At 40.2% G+C, this 15,154-nt stretch overlaps 1 protein-coding gene and 2 non-coding genes across 3 annotated transcripts; 2 read left to right on the top strand and 1 right to left on the bottom strand.

Moving 5' to 3' along the window:
• The first annotated feature begins 117 nt into the window (after positions 1-117).
• Positions 118-189, top strand: trnam-cau (transfer RNA methionine (anticodon CAU)). The gene has a single exon. It is a non-coding gene; the product is annotated as a tRNA-Met (tRNA).
• Positions 190-1,465: 1,276 nt separating this feature from the next.
• On the bottom strand, positions 1,466-1,547 carry trnal-uag (transfer RNA leucine (anticodon UAG)). Its single transcript has one exon. It is a non-coding gene; the product is annotated as a tRNA-Leu (tRNA).
• Positions 1,548-3,506: 1,959 nt separating this feature from the next.
• On the top strand, positions 3,507-6,887 carry tmem271 (transmembrane protein 271). The gene is made up of 2 exons (XM_089016439.1): positions 3,507-4,278; positions 6,199-6,887. Exons 1-2 carry the CDS (start codon positions 3,955-3,957, stop codon positions 6,652-6,654), a joined length of 780 nt encoding a protein of 259 aa, XP_088872565.1. The 5' UTR covers positions 3,507-3,954; the 3' UTR covers positions 6,655-6,887.
• The last annotated feature ends 8,267 nt before the right edge of the window (positions 6,888-15,154 follow it).

Raw genomic sequence — 15,154 nt, 5'->3', positions numbered from 1 at the left:
CACTAACACTAACCTTAATCCTTATCCACTAACCCTAACCACCAAGCCCCTAACCCTCACACACAACCCTGGCCTTGTCAACCACTGATAGCAAGAAAGAAGCTCTCAAAGCGCAACAGCAGAGTGGCGCAGCGGTAGCGTGCTGGGCCCATAACCCAGAGGTCGATGGTTCGAAACCATCCTCTGCTGTCTGGACTTTGCTGTGCAGGCTTGAAATCTCTTAGTTCGAAGCACATGGAAGACCATTTTTTTGTGTTTCTCCCAAAAAACTGCAGCCCAAATTTAATAAAAATATATCGTCCTTTCAAATCCGCCGTATACGATTTTACCCATTCTAAGCTCACTGACCTCAGAAAGGGAAACTGAGTCTTCCTTTGCTCCTTTCATTCCAAATCCAAGGTTTTGTCCCCAGATAAGTGCACCAGTTGGATTTGTGAAAAAGGCAAAGATATTGGAATTTCGGCAACAATTTTGATGACTCCTGATCCGATTTAGCAATAAGAGAACGAAAGGTCTGTGTAAGCTCTCAGTCGTACAGGAGTGGTCCATCGATGAGAAGGTTTCTTCAGCCGTCATCTGTACAAAAGTGAAGGTTTGCTGATGAGGTGATACCGGGGGGAGTGGGTGTAATAGGCCAATCGTTAGTCAGGAATGTAGGAACAATCAGTGGGGCCACAGGGGGGGGGACCTATCATAGCTGTGTCCGGCGCCACCAGGTCTGGACATTAGGGATATATAAATGGGGCCGATACGACCAGTCAGACTTTAGTTCGCTGCCGAAGCCTCTTGGATAGGAGGCGAAACGTCCGAAACCTTCACTTTTGTACAGATGACGGCTGAAGAAACCTTCTCATCGAAAGAGAACGAAAGAAAAACTAATTACTACACTTGAGAAGTTTGGAGGAGATGGAGAAGGACAACGAAATGGCAGGGGTGGGATTTGAACCCACGCCTCCGGAGAGACTAGAGCAGGGGTCTCAAACTCCGGTCCTCGAGGGCTGCAGGCCTACATGTTTTCAAAGTCTCCCTGTTGCAATGCACCTGAGACTGTCTTGCAACAGGTGTGTTGCAACAGGGAGACTTGGAAAACATGGAGGATTACGGCCCTCGAGGACCGGAGTTTGAGTCCCCTGGACTAGAGCCGAAATAACGCACCATTGACCGCCACACGACCTTGAGGTGATGGGATTGAAATTTTTGGGAAAATTGGGGAAAAACCTTAACCCCTAAAGTTAACCCTGACCCTAAGTCTATCCTCAAACACTAACCCTAACCTTAACCCTAACCTGCTCACCCAAAGCCCTAACCCCCTCCCACCTAACCCTAAACTCTATCACTAACATTAACGCCATACGCTGACCCTAACTCTTAACTCGCCCACTAACCCCTAATCCCTAACCCGTACCCCGAACACTTCACCATAAACCGTCGACTGCCTCGTCAACTGCTGATAGCAAGAAGAAAATGGCAGTGGTGGGATTTGAACCCACGCCTCCGGAGAGACTGGAGCCTAAATCCAGCGCCTTTGACCACTCGGCCACACTACCTTGAAGAAAAAGTTAGGTATTGAACATTTGTTGGAAAATTGAAGAATGTTTTGAGCTCGTTTATGGGATGGCCTTGACACCACCATTCAGAAATGTTTTGTCTGAACTGCCCTTGTTGATACTGTGATGGAGCTTTCATTGCTCAGAGGAGAAAGCGCTTCAAAGGTCACCAACACAGTCCAGTTACAAGTTGGTCCTGTCCTCTGCCATGTCCAGTAGTGAGAGTAGATCCTTGTCCTTCGTAGCAGAGTGGCGCAGCGGTAGCGTGCTGGGCCCATAACCCAGAGGTCGGTGGATCGAAACCATCCTCTGCTATCTGAGCCATGATAATGTTCAGACATCAGTTTGAAAACTGAATTTTGATATGAGAGCAGTCCCCGCCATTTTCCAGACTCAAAATGAATGAACTGAAGCCACTGATAACTAATTGAAAAAAGGAAGCAGGAAATGTCAATTAACAATTCGCATTGTTACTTTTGGATGGATGTTGAAGTGTCCCAATCATGGACCTATACGTATTTTAAATATGGCTAAATAAAATCTCATTCTTAAAGGACAACCAACGCCTCCGGACAAGTTGTGTCCATAATTTGTAAAATCACTTCTACTGAGCGTATTTTACAAAGATTCCACCGCATATATCTATATTTTACGTTTTAAGACTCGCACTGAATATTCAGAAAGTCTTGTTTTCAGGTTGGTGACGATTCCTGACGTGACGTCACGTCAGGAACGCCCCTGACCGAGAAAGCGACACACAATGCATTTTGGGTACTTTGTTTGGTCTGAAAACTTCGTGTTGATGGCAAAATGGAAAACACATAACGCAATGGTGAATCGTTGTGTTGCACCAAGACTACTATTTGATACTAGTTGAAACAAATTCCCAGTAGACAAATCAGCCCATTTCCAACGAAGCTATGGCGCCATCTTGTGCATTTTCTGGGACGCTACATTGGATTCCTGACGGCCCGAATTGATCCGGAAGGACTTCTTTAATCGATTGCAAACATGTATGCTTTCCTCTTCAGAACTATTTGAATCATATTCAACTGGATGAGTAACAAGAACGTATCTTCTCCGAATCTGAAGCCATTGTTTTGATTCTAGAGCAAGGGAAGACGTCCTGGCGTGATGTCACGAACAAGGGGGCGGGACCCCCTGAAACTCTCCATCCTAAGGTCATTTTGAAGTAGTTTGGGGACACTTTAACTCATTTTCATTGGTGTTTTGCATTTGACTAAAAATATCACCTCTAATAGTCCCACAATGGGGACATTTGCAAGCTACATCAGCAAAAATTAATTTTTTATCAATTTACTGTAAAGTTTGAAAACACACAGTGTTTTTTATATTATTTTTACCAACAGATATTAAGACTTGAAGCTGCCTCAACATTTCTTTCCCGCAGCAATGTGATGACTCATACAAACATTCCATTGTATTGATTTGGACGAAACAAAAATCCTCCTGCCAATAACCGACGTTAACATAACATGAGAATCCTCCTCACTTACATCTGTTCCACAGAGAGAGGCGCTTACTCCTACACACACAAAGGCTTTTAAAAGGCCAATGGTGGATAATTTCGATGGCGGGGGCGATGATGTGACTGTGAGCGCGATTGGTTGTTTGTTTCTGTGTGTCCTGCTATTGGCTGGCAACTGGTTCAGGGTGTGCCCAAAGACAGCAACCCTGTGCGATCCTAGTGAGGAATAAGATGGATGGATGAATAGATGGAGAGAGAGATAGATAGGTCGGTCGGTAGGTCACTTGACCGATCGAGCACGAGTATTAAAATGTAAAATCTAGCTATATGCGGTGGAATCTTATTAAAATACGCTCAGTAGAAGTCATTTGAAGCCATTTTACAAATTATGAACACAACTTGTCCGGAGACGTCGGTTGTCCTTTTAAATATTGAGCAAATAAAATATTGAATGGATGTGAACAGCCATTTTTGTCCACCTAAACAAAAGATACAGTTTATACCTCCATATTGTAAATCGTGTGGAGTCCAAAGAACCTCTGGCATCGGTTTGCAAAATTTATAATACACACGCGCGCGCGCGCGCGCAAACTCGCGCGTACACAGCACCAGCGCAACCCGACCACTCGGACGAGGTAGCGAAGGGTCCAAACTTTGCAAGCGTAATCAATACTCGATAATGGATTATCGACGGGGCTTTCCTGGCACGAATTAGCATTTCAACTGTTGCGCCTAAAAGCGTCGGGGATGCAGAGAGACCACCGCACAGCTTGGCGGACCGCCTCCGCCTCCAAACCGGCCGAAGACAAATCCCGGCCAACGATGACCGGAGGGGAGCAAGGCGCTCCCGGAGCGGACGGAGGATGAAGGCGGCTGTTAGCGAAGAGGGAACGACAGCGGCAGCACAGGTGGACTATCATGAAGTGGAGCGTGAAAGGACTGTGCGTCGTCCTGTCCAGCACCCTCCTCTTCGCGTGCGCTCTCGGCGAATTTATGTTGGGATTAAAATGCGTCTCGCTTGGTTCCAGCGTCAGAGAACAATTCCACCTCGGCGCCGCGGCTGGAGCTTTCTACTCCGGGCTGCTTCTCGGAAGCGGGCAGGTCCTCGTGGGCGTCACGTTGCTCTGCTGCGAGGGGAAGCCCCGCGGTCGGAATTTGGTCCTCCTGGGGGTTGTGGTTTTCCTGCTGGGGGTTCTCACCGCCTTCTCCGGAGCCGTGGTGGATGGGGATACTGCTTCTCTGGTGTGAAGGATTATGCTTTTATTCACATTGAGATTGTATTCGTGTTATACGATTCCATAATCATAATCATAATCATAATAATAATAATAATAATAATAATAATAATAATAATAATAATAATAATTATTATTATTATTATTATTATTATTATTATTATTATTATTATACTACTACTACTAATAATAATAGTAATAATAATAATTATTATTATTGTTATTAATATAATAATAATAAACAATGAAATAATAATAATAATAATTATTCTTATTATTATTCTTATTATTATTCTTATTATTATTCTTATTATTAATATTATTAATATTATTAATATTATTACAATAATAATAATATGGATACTACTACTACTAATAATAATATTAATAAATATAATTATTGTTATTAATATGACAATAATAATAATAATAAACAATGAAAATAACAATAATAAATAATAATAATGATAATATTAATAACAAGAATAATAATTATAATTATAATTATAAATAATACTAATGATAATAATAATAATAATTATTATTATTATTGTTACTAATATGATTATTATAACAATAATAATAATAATAATAATAATAATAATTGTAGTAGAAGTGTATTTTTTGCTCAGTGGGAAATAGATCTGACGGTCAACTGCATAGCAATGGAAGGAAATACCATGCTTTCTTAGGATGGAACCTAGCGGGTATAGTGAGAATAGCATAGGCCCCGAAATTGAGCCCTGCGGAACGCCACATCATAGACTGCCAGTATGTGACTCAGAGCAGCCAAAGCGAACACAAAAAGTCCTGTCAACCAGATAGGACCTAAACCAGTCAGGAGTACTGCCGGTAATGCCCACCAAGTGCTGCACTCGTATTATACTTTATATTTTAGTTATTTATTCACATTTAATTAAGATTTAAAGGTCAACCGACACCTCCGGACAAGTTGTGTCCATAATTTGTAAAATCACTTCAAATGACTTCTACTGAGCGTATTTTACAAAGATTTCACCGCATATAGCTATATTTTACGCGTTAAGACTCGCACTGAATATTCCGGAAGTTTTTTTTTTCGAGTTGATGACGATGCCTGACGTGACGTCACGTCAGGAACGCCCCTGACCGAGAAAGCGATACACAATGCATTTTGGGTACTTTGTTTGGTTTGAAAACTTCGTGTTAATGGTGAAATTACAAGGAAAAAACATAAATAACGCGATGGTGAATCATTGTGTGTTGCACCAAGACTACTATTTGATACTAGTTGACACAAATTCCCACTAGACAAATCAGCCCATTTCCAACGGAGCTTGGGCGCCATTTTGTGCATTTTCTGGTACGCTACGTTGGAGTCCTGATGGCTGGAATTGATACGGAAGGACTTCTTTAATCGATGGCAAACATGTATGCTTTGCTCTTCAGAACTATTTGAATTATATTCATAACTGGATGAGTAACAGGAAAGCGTCTTCTCTGAATCTGAAGCCATTGTTTTGATTCTAGAGCAAGACAAGACCTGGCGTGACGTCATGATCAAGGGGGCGGGACCTTCTGAAACTCGGCATCTCCAATGTCATTTTGAAGTAGTTTTTGGACAGTTTAAGTCATTTTGATTGGTGTTTTGCATTTGAGTAAAAATACCAGCCTGTGTGTTTTGGGTATTTTCGATGCTACAAAACGTTTTTCGGATGTCAGTTAGGAAGCAAAAAATGGTGTCGGTTGTCCTTTAATGTTCGGGACATAAAACGGAGTGAATAGAAACTCCGGCATCCTGGTCATCTCATCTTAGTTCGGGTATTTTTAATATCTGATCTTGTTACTTCATAAAGCTGTTTTATCTCTCCTCCGTTATTTCAGTCTGTAAGCGTGCCGTCGGAAAATTGAAAGTGAACTAATTTATTTACGTTTTTATCCACTTCAGGTGGAGCGGAAGTATTCCCACTACTGTGTCCAATCGGGCCAGATGAGCCACGCCTGCGAGGAACTGAGGGAGTACCAGAGGACTTTGGTCATCTCCACCGTGCTCAGTACACTGGAGTGCCTCCTGGGGTTGGTTAACCTGGTGCTCATCCAAAGATACAAAGCGGCCCAGTTCTCCAGGACCAGGCAGGTCCAAAGGCACAGCTTTGGGCCCATCATCTTTCGCGAGGCCTCAGCGGACTTCCACCCCTTGTCGTATATCAATCTGGCGGTTTTCAACGTGTTGGACGACGTCGGCGCGGAAGTCCAGCGAGGGGGACATCCGTCCATTGAGCTACCGGGTTACTCGCCAGCAGACCCGGAACGTAACCACTGTTTTCCTTTTTCTTACCCGCTACCTAGCGAACTACCGCCGGCGTATGAAGACATCTTTCCCGCTGAAGGACGCTACACATAGCATACCGTTACGTGGTCAACGTTTTTGTCTTCTCGCAGAATGCCTGCGACACTTTAAAGGACAACCGACGCCTCCGGACAAGTTGTGTCCTTCATCACTTGAAATGACTTCTACTTAGCGTATTTTACAAAGATTCCACCGCATATAGCTATATTTGACGTTGTATAGGACAAGCGACATCACTTTTTTGTTTCCTAACTGACATCAGAAAAACGTTTTATAGCATCTAAAAGACCCAAAACACGCAGTATGATATTTTTAGTCAAATGCAAAACACCAATAAAAATGACTTAAAGTGTCCAAAATCTGCTAAAAAAAAATGAACCCGGAAGTGGCGAGTTTCAGAAGGTCCCGCCCCCTTGTTCGTGACGTCACCCCAAGACGTCTTCCATTGCTGGAGAATCAAAACAATGGCTTCAGATTCAGAGAATATGCTTTCTTGGTACTCATCCAGTTATGAATATGATTCAAATAGTTCTGAAGAGGAAAGCATACATGTTTGTAATCGATTAAAGAAGTCGAGCCGTGTCATTTTGAGGCATCTGGACTGCAATCTAGCAGCCCAGAAAAGAGGCAGAAAATGGCGACAAAGCTCTGTGTAAGGAATTAATCAGCCTGTATCTAACAGATAGCTAGCTAGGCCTTCACCCAAGCTGGAAGTAACTCAAATAGATAGAAAGCTAGCTGGCTAATAGATAGCTAACAGATAGGTATTACTTCTATTGTCCTGCCTGAGTATGGGGTCTACTACTGGCCCGATTGCCCCATTTGCTCTGGTAACAACTCATCAGCATAACTAAGCCAATGTTGCCTAAGAAGTCAGTTGTAGGAACAATCCAAATTGAACCTCACCCCACCATGGCGATTTAGTGAAGGGTTTTGCTGTTTTATGAAAATAGCTTCTTTTGCTCCCCTTTCAAACCATCTATTTTCTTTCGCTCAGATTTTAACCTCGTTGTTGTCAAATGAGTGGCTGCTAGCTATTATTATTATTATTATTACACACCATCGGGGCACTAAAGCACAAAGTGAATTTGTTATTACTCAGCTGAGATTTTGTTGCTAATTTTATGACGAAAGTTAGCCCGCACACGCACTTCCAGGCAAACTATTATCATAAAATCAGTGTTCTCCCGGGCCCCAAGAGGCCATTCTCCGCGTGAGGGATTTTTAGTTTGGATTGTGTAGCTTTAGTGCTAGCATTAGTGTAATGAGCCTCTCGCTGTGGTCACACAAGGTAACAAATCGCTGAGTTGCAACTCCCCAACGTCTGCACTCTTGAGGCGTTTGAGGAACGTCTTCGTACAAAGTGATGAGGCTGCATTCAAAGAAGGTGAGAAGTGAGAGTTTACACAGATATAATAATAATAATAATAATAATAATAATACATTTCATTTATAAGCGCCTTTCAAAACTCTCAAGGTCACTTTAACAATCACAGGATAAGTTTTCAGAGGGTGCGCAGCGGCAGCCACACGTGCCAGCGTTCACTCAACCCAGAAGTAAATAGATAGAAAGCTAGCTAACCAGCTGGTAGATAGCTAATAGCTAGCCAACAGATAGCTAGCTAGATAGCTAGCCACCTAGTTATATAGCAAATAGATAGCTAGCTAGTTAGTTAGCTAATATACTGAATGTCACTATTAAATACGATAAAGCTAGCTAGCCAGCTAGTAGATAGCTAATAAATAGTCAACAGCTAGCTAGCTAGCTAGCTAGATATCTAGCCACTTAGATAGCTATATAACCAAAAGATAGCCAGCTAGATAGCTAGCCACCTAGATAGTTAGATAGCTAATAGCTAGCTAGCTAGTTAGTTAGCTAATACGCTGAATGTCACTAGTAAATACACAGATAGAAAGCTAGCTAGCCAGCTAGTAGATAGCTAATAGATAGCCAACAGCTAGCTAGCGAGATAGCTCACCACTTAGATAGCTATATAATTAAAAGATAGGCAGCTAGATAGCTAGCCACCTAGATAGTTAGTTAGCTAATACACTGAATGTCACTATTAAATACAGGTAGAAAGCTAGCTGACAAGCTAGTAGATAGCTAATACATAGCCATCAGCTAGCTACATAGCTAGCTAGATATCTAGCCACTTAGATAGCTATATAACTAAAAGATAGCCAGCTAGCTACCCACCTAGTTATATAGCTAAAAGCTAGATCACTAGTTAGTTAGTTAATATGCTGAATGTCAGTATTAAATACAGAGATAGAAAGCTAGCTAGCCAGCTAGTAGATAGCTAGTAGATAGCTAATAGATAACCAACAGCTAGCTAGCTAGATAGCTCGCCACTTAGATAGCTATATAACTAAAAGATATGCAGCTAGATAGGTAGCCACCTAGATAGTTATATCGCTGATAGCTATCTAGCTAGTTAGTTAGCTAATACACTGAATGTCACTGTTAAATACACGGGTAGATAGCAAGCTAGTCAGCTAGTAGATAGCTAATAGATAGCCAACAGCTAGCTAGATAACTAGCGAGATATCTAGCCACTCAGATAGCTATATAACTAAAAGATAGCCAGCTAGATACCCACCTAGTTCTATAGCTAAAATCTAGATAGCTAGTTAGTTAGCTAATACGCTGAATGTCACTATTAAATACACAGATACAAAGAAAGCAAGCCAGATAGTAGATAGCTAATAGATAGCCAACAGCTAGCTAGATAACTAGCGAGATATCTAGCCACTCAGATAGCTATATAACTAAAAGATAGCCAGCTAGATACCCACCTAGTTATATAGCTAAAATCTAGATAGCTAGTTAGTTAGCTAATACGCTGAATGTCACTATTAAATACACAGATACAACGCAAGCTAGCCAGATAGTAGATAGCTAACAGATAGCCAACAGCTAGCTAGGTAACTAGCTAGATATCTAGCCATTTAGATAGCTATATAACTAAAAGATAGCCAGCGAGATAGCTAGCCATATAGCTAGTTATATAGCTAATAGCTAGCTAGCTAGATAGTTAGTTAGCTGGTACGCTGAATGTCACTATTAAACACACAGATAGAAAGCTAGCTATCCAGCTAGTAGATCGCTGATAGCCAACAACTAGCTAGCTAGATAACTAAAAGATAAAACATGCTCACTCTTGGATGAGGCTGGAATTACTAAACCGATTGATCGAGTACACTCAATATTCCGGTCGAGGCTCCGAGGTTTCCGATAAAATCACACGGGCACAGGCTAGCGGTGAATCTCCGACGCGCAGTTGTCGTAATTACGTGCCGTGAATTCAAATAAATGAAGGCGGTATGTTATAATTTGGCAACAGAATGAGATCGCATGAATATTTGAACGCAAATAGATGGCCTTTGTGTTAAAGCTAATGAAAACAACAATCAACATGGCTGCTAATCAATCTTTGAATCAGAAATTGCAGGCTTTTGTTTAGACAGTAGATCGCTGTATGCGCCGATGCGCATGTGGAACTGTAGCGGCTTGGAATTGAAGTGGATTTACAATCTCTTTTCGCCAATGAATGCTACAGCTTTGTGTTTGCTTTTTCAACATTTAGCGCATTCCGCCATGATGTCCCTGATCCACTGCTGAAAAGGATGCCTTGATCCTCTCCTCTTTCATCGAGAACTGCTTCATGTCACAAAGAGGGTACAGCAAGTGCTGAAGAATGTGTCTTTGTGTTGTCATACTATTTGCTATTTGGTTAGTTTTTTTGACTTCAAGATGGCGTCGCGAGAGTGGATGCCTTTCCAGCAGCTACTGTATTTTCTTTTTCGACTTCTTTCTTTCCTTTCCTCTTCCTTTCATAACTTTGCTGCTGTCAAATGTAAATGTGTCCACTGTGAGACAAATAAAGGTACAGTGATACCTTGGCTTACGAACTTAATTGTTTCCCAGAAAGTGTGTGTAAGGCGAAAAGTGTGTATTCCAAGAATTAATTTCCCATAAGAAACCATTATAATGAGAATAATCCGTTCCCAGGTCCCCATAAAACATCATTTTCAACTAACTAACCCTTAAAACCACACACAATATAGCCTATTTTATGTATTATAAATATGCTATTGTAATGTAATTAATGAAATAAACTGTACTATCATATAACATGTTACATGTTTTGTTATTAGTTTTTTTTGACTTGATGAAGTGGCTGCCTTTCCAGCAGCTCCCGTGTTTTGTATTTTGTTTTTCATTTTCTTTCTTTCCTTTCTTCTTCCTTTCATAACTTTGCTGCTGTGTTACTTCCGTTTAGAGTGAACACTGGCGTGAATGGCTGCCGCTGCTCATAAATAAAACAACTTTATTATACAGTACAGTTTATTTCTTTAATTATAACACCATAGCACATTTATTATACATAAAATAAGGTACATGTTGTCCAGTTTTAAGGCTTAGAAAATAAGAAAGAGGAAAATTATGTTTTATGGGGACCTGGGAACTGATTATTCTCATTTTAATGGTTTCCTATGGGAAATTCATTTTTGGAAAAGTAGACAATGATGTTTTATGGGGACCTGGGAACGGATTATTCTCATTTTAATGGTTTCCTATGAAAAATATTTTTTTGGGATACACACTTCGCCTTACACACTGCCTGGGAACCAATTAAGTTCGTAAGCCACAGTATGACTGTATTTCACTTTCAAAACAGAGCGTACCGATCGTATCTTCTTCTAATGGATCCTAGACAAGAGCATGGCCCAATAATTTGAGTGTCTGACGAAGACGGTGCATGGTGGTGGTGGTGGTGCGGGGGAAGGGCTGCTACTCCTACACTCACGGAACAAAATCAATATCCCTAAAAGGCTTGGATTCTAAATGCATCCATTTGTCTGTGTGGCATCCTGCTTCAACATGAAAATATCTTCTATGGTTTTTAAAAGCCAAACAATGGCTGACTACAAATGGGATTTACAGTCTTGCTGATGCACAAGCTTCGTCTTGGACGTCTATTAGTGAGCCTCTATTGGGGGAAACGCTGACGATTTGGTTTTGGAAGTTCCTTGTAGTGAGGATCCGTTTACTGTATTGTAGACAATGTGCAAAAATGTGACCACTCCGGTGCCAGGGTTTTTGTCATTTTCACTCAAATTGCAAGACCCACACAATATTGAGTTTTAGGACGACACAAAACATTCACTACAGTATTACAACCTTTTGACACTCTTCTTTCATCAGAAAAAAAAAGTTAATTCCTAAGTTATATGGGTTTGGAGTTATCTGACCTTGAAATGGGGGCAGCTGTCCAAAATACAATGCAATACAATGCAATACATAATAATAATACATTTCATTTCTAAGCGCCTTTCAAAGCTCTCAAGTCACATTTTTCTGTGGCTGAGTAGTGGCAGCCACAAATGCCAGTGTTCCCTCAACCCGGAAGTAACTCAAATAGATAGAAAGATGGCTAGCTAGCTAATACATCGCTAATAGCTAATACCATAAAATGCATACATAGCGCTTATTTTAAATGTTATGTAAAGCACTATGTTACAGCTGTAGTGATTGTGTAAAGAGCTATATGAATAAAGCTGAATTGTATTGTATTCCATTAACTCATTGACTGCCAGACGTGCAAAAATGTATCCACTCCATTGCCAGGGTTTTTGTCATTGTCACTTGAATTTGATGACCCACAGAATATTGAGTTTTAGGACTACATAAACATTCAATATAGTGTTAGAAACCTGAGACTCTTCTTTCATCAGGAAAAAAGCGTTAATTCCTAAATTATAGGGGTGTGGAGTTATATGATCTAGAAATAGGGGCAGCTGTCCAAAATAAGATGCAATGCATACATATTGGTTTACATAGCGCTTTAATGAAGCGCTGAAATGGACAAAAGGCAAATGCTGCCCCCTTGTGGAAGGGAAACACACTGTCAGAGGTCTGACCAGCGCTTTATCACCACCCCCCGCAAGAAAAACCAAAACCAGAGCAAATTCGTAAACGTCACGTCAAATTTTTCATTCACAACATTTAATGCAACATAAGAAACCTTACTCTCTTCTTTCATCAGAAAAAAACAGTTAATTCTTAAATTATATAGGTCTGGAGTTATCGGAGACTAAAATGGGGGCACGCAATTATATTTACAACGGCAAATTCACTCGGATATCGTCATGCGGCAACCTGGAAGCAGTTTGATGATTTTAAAGTGAGCAACGGATCATTACTCGTCATGGTGAGACAGCCAGTTCTGACAGTAAAGCTGCCGAAGCCTACAAGGGATAAATCCTCGAAATGGTGAAAGAAGAACGCTACGTACCTTAGCAAGTATTTAATGCAGATGAGACCGGCCTTTTTTGGGAAAAACATGCCTAACTGGACTTTCATGACACAAGAAGTCTGAACCCCATTCCATCAAGCCATCAATGACCATCAAAAAGGTAAATAAAACGACTTTATTATACAGTGCAGTGTATTTCTTTCATTACAATACAACGTAGCACATTTATTATACATACAATAAGGTATATTGTTTGTAGTTTTAAGGCTTATTTAGTTGAAAATTATATTTTATGGAGACCTGGGAACGGATTATTCTCATTTTAATGGTTTCCTATGGGAAATTATTTTTTGGGATACACACTTTTCGCCTTACACTGTCTGGGAACCAATTAAGTTCGTAAGCCAAAGCCCCACTGTATTATTATTATTATTATTAATAATACCTTTCGGGTATTTTCTTGATGTAAAGTCAGTTGTGGTATGAAAACAGCGCTGCAGTATGCATGAAACAGTTATGAATGCAGTCCTGCTTGTATGAACGCATGACTATGATGCAAGCGCCAAAGGGCTCGTATACGGCTTGGTTCTAGCTCACGTCGGCCGATTATTTTCCAAGATTGACTTCATCCTGTGGAAAAAAAAAAGCAGCAAGCAGCAGCTTTTAGCAGCAAAGGGAAACTCCACATGAAGCTCCTCGGAGAGTCTGAGTGATTATTCTGGTCTTGGTGAGGTCATTAAACTTTATTATCTGCCGGGAAGTTAACACCTCCACAGGCAGCACGGTCAAAGAGAGACTCCATTTTGTTTTCCTACAACAGGTTCATCATCTTGGTAAGTGACACTGATTAGAAAAGGAAAAAGGAATCATGATTGACACATCACAATATGGCTGTCACAAATGTTGAAAAATATACTGGATAAAGTACATGCCTTTATCTGATTCACTGCCAGATACAGTGATACTTCGGTTTACGAACCCCTTGGCTTACGAACTTTTCGGTTTACGAACGTTCCATTTATGAAAATTTTACCTTGGCATACGAACTATTTTTCGGGATATACACGGAGCGCCACAATAAGTGAGGTGTCGTTTGCAAACAAGCCCGTTCTCCTAACAAGAAAATGGCAGCCGGCTTGTTTTGGTCCTCTATTCCCCGCCCCCAGTCTTCGGTTAAAGCCACGTGATTGGTCAACAACGCAGCAGTCCCATCAATCAGGCTCCACAAATAACCCGCACAAGCCATCTGTACACTTGATGCAAAAAGCTATCAAGCCAGCTAAACAGAACACAATTGATGATGAACTAGATAAAATTATCGCAGAGAAAGCACCTACCAGGAATCAATCCTCAAGATGGTTAAAGAAGGCTACGTTCCTTATCAAGTGTTTCATGCTGATGAAACCGGCCACTCCATTAAAATGTAATGTATTATTATTATTATTATTATTATTATTATTATTATTATTATCAACGACCATCACAAAGGTCAGTAAAATGACTTTATTATGTAGTGCAGAGTGTGGACTGCAAGATTAAAATTCCAAAATCTCAACGACACATCACTCATAGTGGCAGCTCCGTGTGTGTCCTGAAAAATAGTTTGTATGCCAAGGTAAAATTTTCATGAAGCTAACGTTCGTAAACCGAAAAGTTCGTACGTAAGGCAAGGGGTTCGTAAACCGAGGTATCACTGTATAAAACTATGAGAAACTCTTACAGTTTTACACCACAGACAAACAGGAACAATAAACATAAAAATCCTAACACGACAAATATTTCAAACAAATATCCTCTCGCTTGTTGAGAACAGTGAAATTCAATTTTCAGTGCTACTTCTGTGTAAGCTCTCAGTCGTACAGGAGTGGTCCATCGATGAAAAGGTTTCTTCAGCCGTCATCTGTACTTCTTTGGAGTTGTCGGACGTTTCGCTTCTTATCCAAGATGCTTCTTCAACGAATTAAAGTCTTACTGGTAGTTTCGGCCCTATGTATATATAACTACTATCCAGACATCATAGCAGTGTAGGGATATATATATATATATATATATATATATATATATATATCATATCCCTGCCTTTTTTAGACCGTTTTGAGTAAGTGTATATATATATATATATATATATATATATATATATATATATATATATATATATATATATATATATATACACACATATATATATATATATATATATATATATATATATATATATATATATATATATATATATATATATATATATATATATATATGATTAATGAATATAATTATCAATGATAATAAAA

Source organism: Hippocampus bargibanti, linkage group LG02, assembly GCF_051943395.1.
Source record: "Hippocampus bargibanti isolate YZ-2025 linkage group LG02, ASM5194339v1, whole genome shotgun sequence".
NCBI lineage: Eukaryota > Metazoa > Chordata > Actinopteri > Syngnathiformes > Syngnathidae > Hippocampus > Hippocampus bargibanti.
This window is presented reverse-complemented; position numbering and strand designations above follow the sequence as displayed.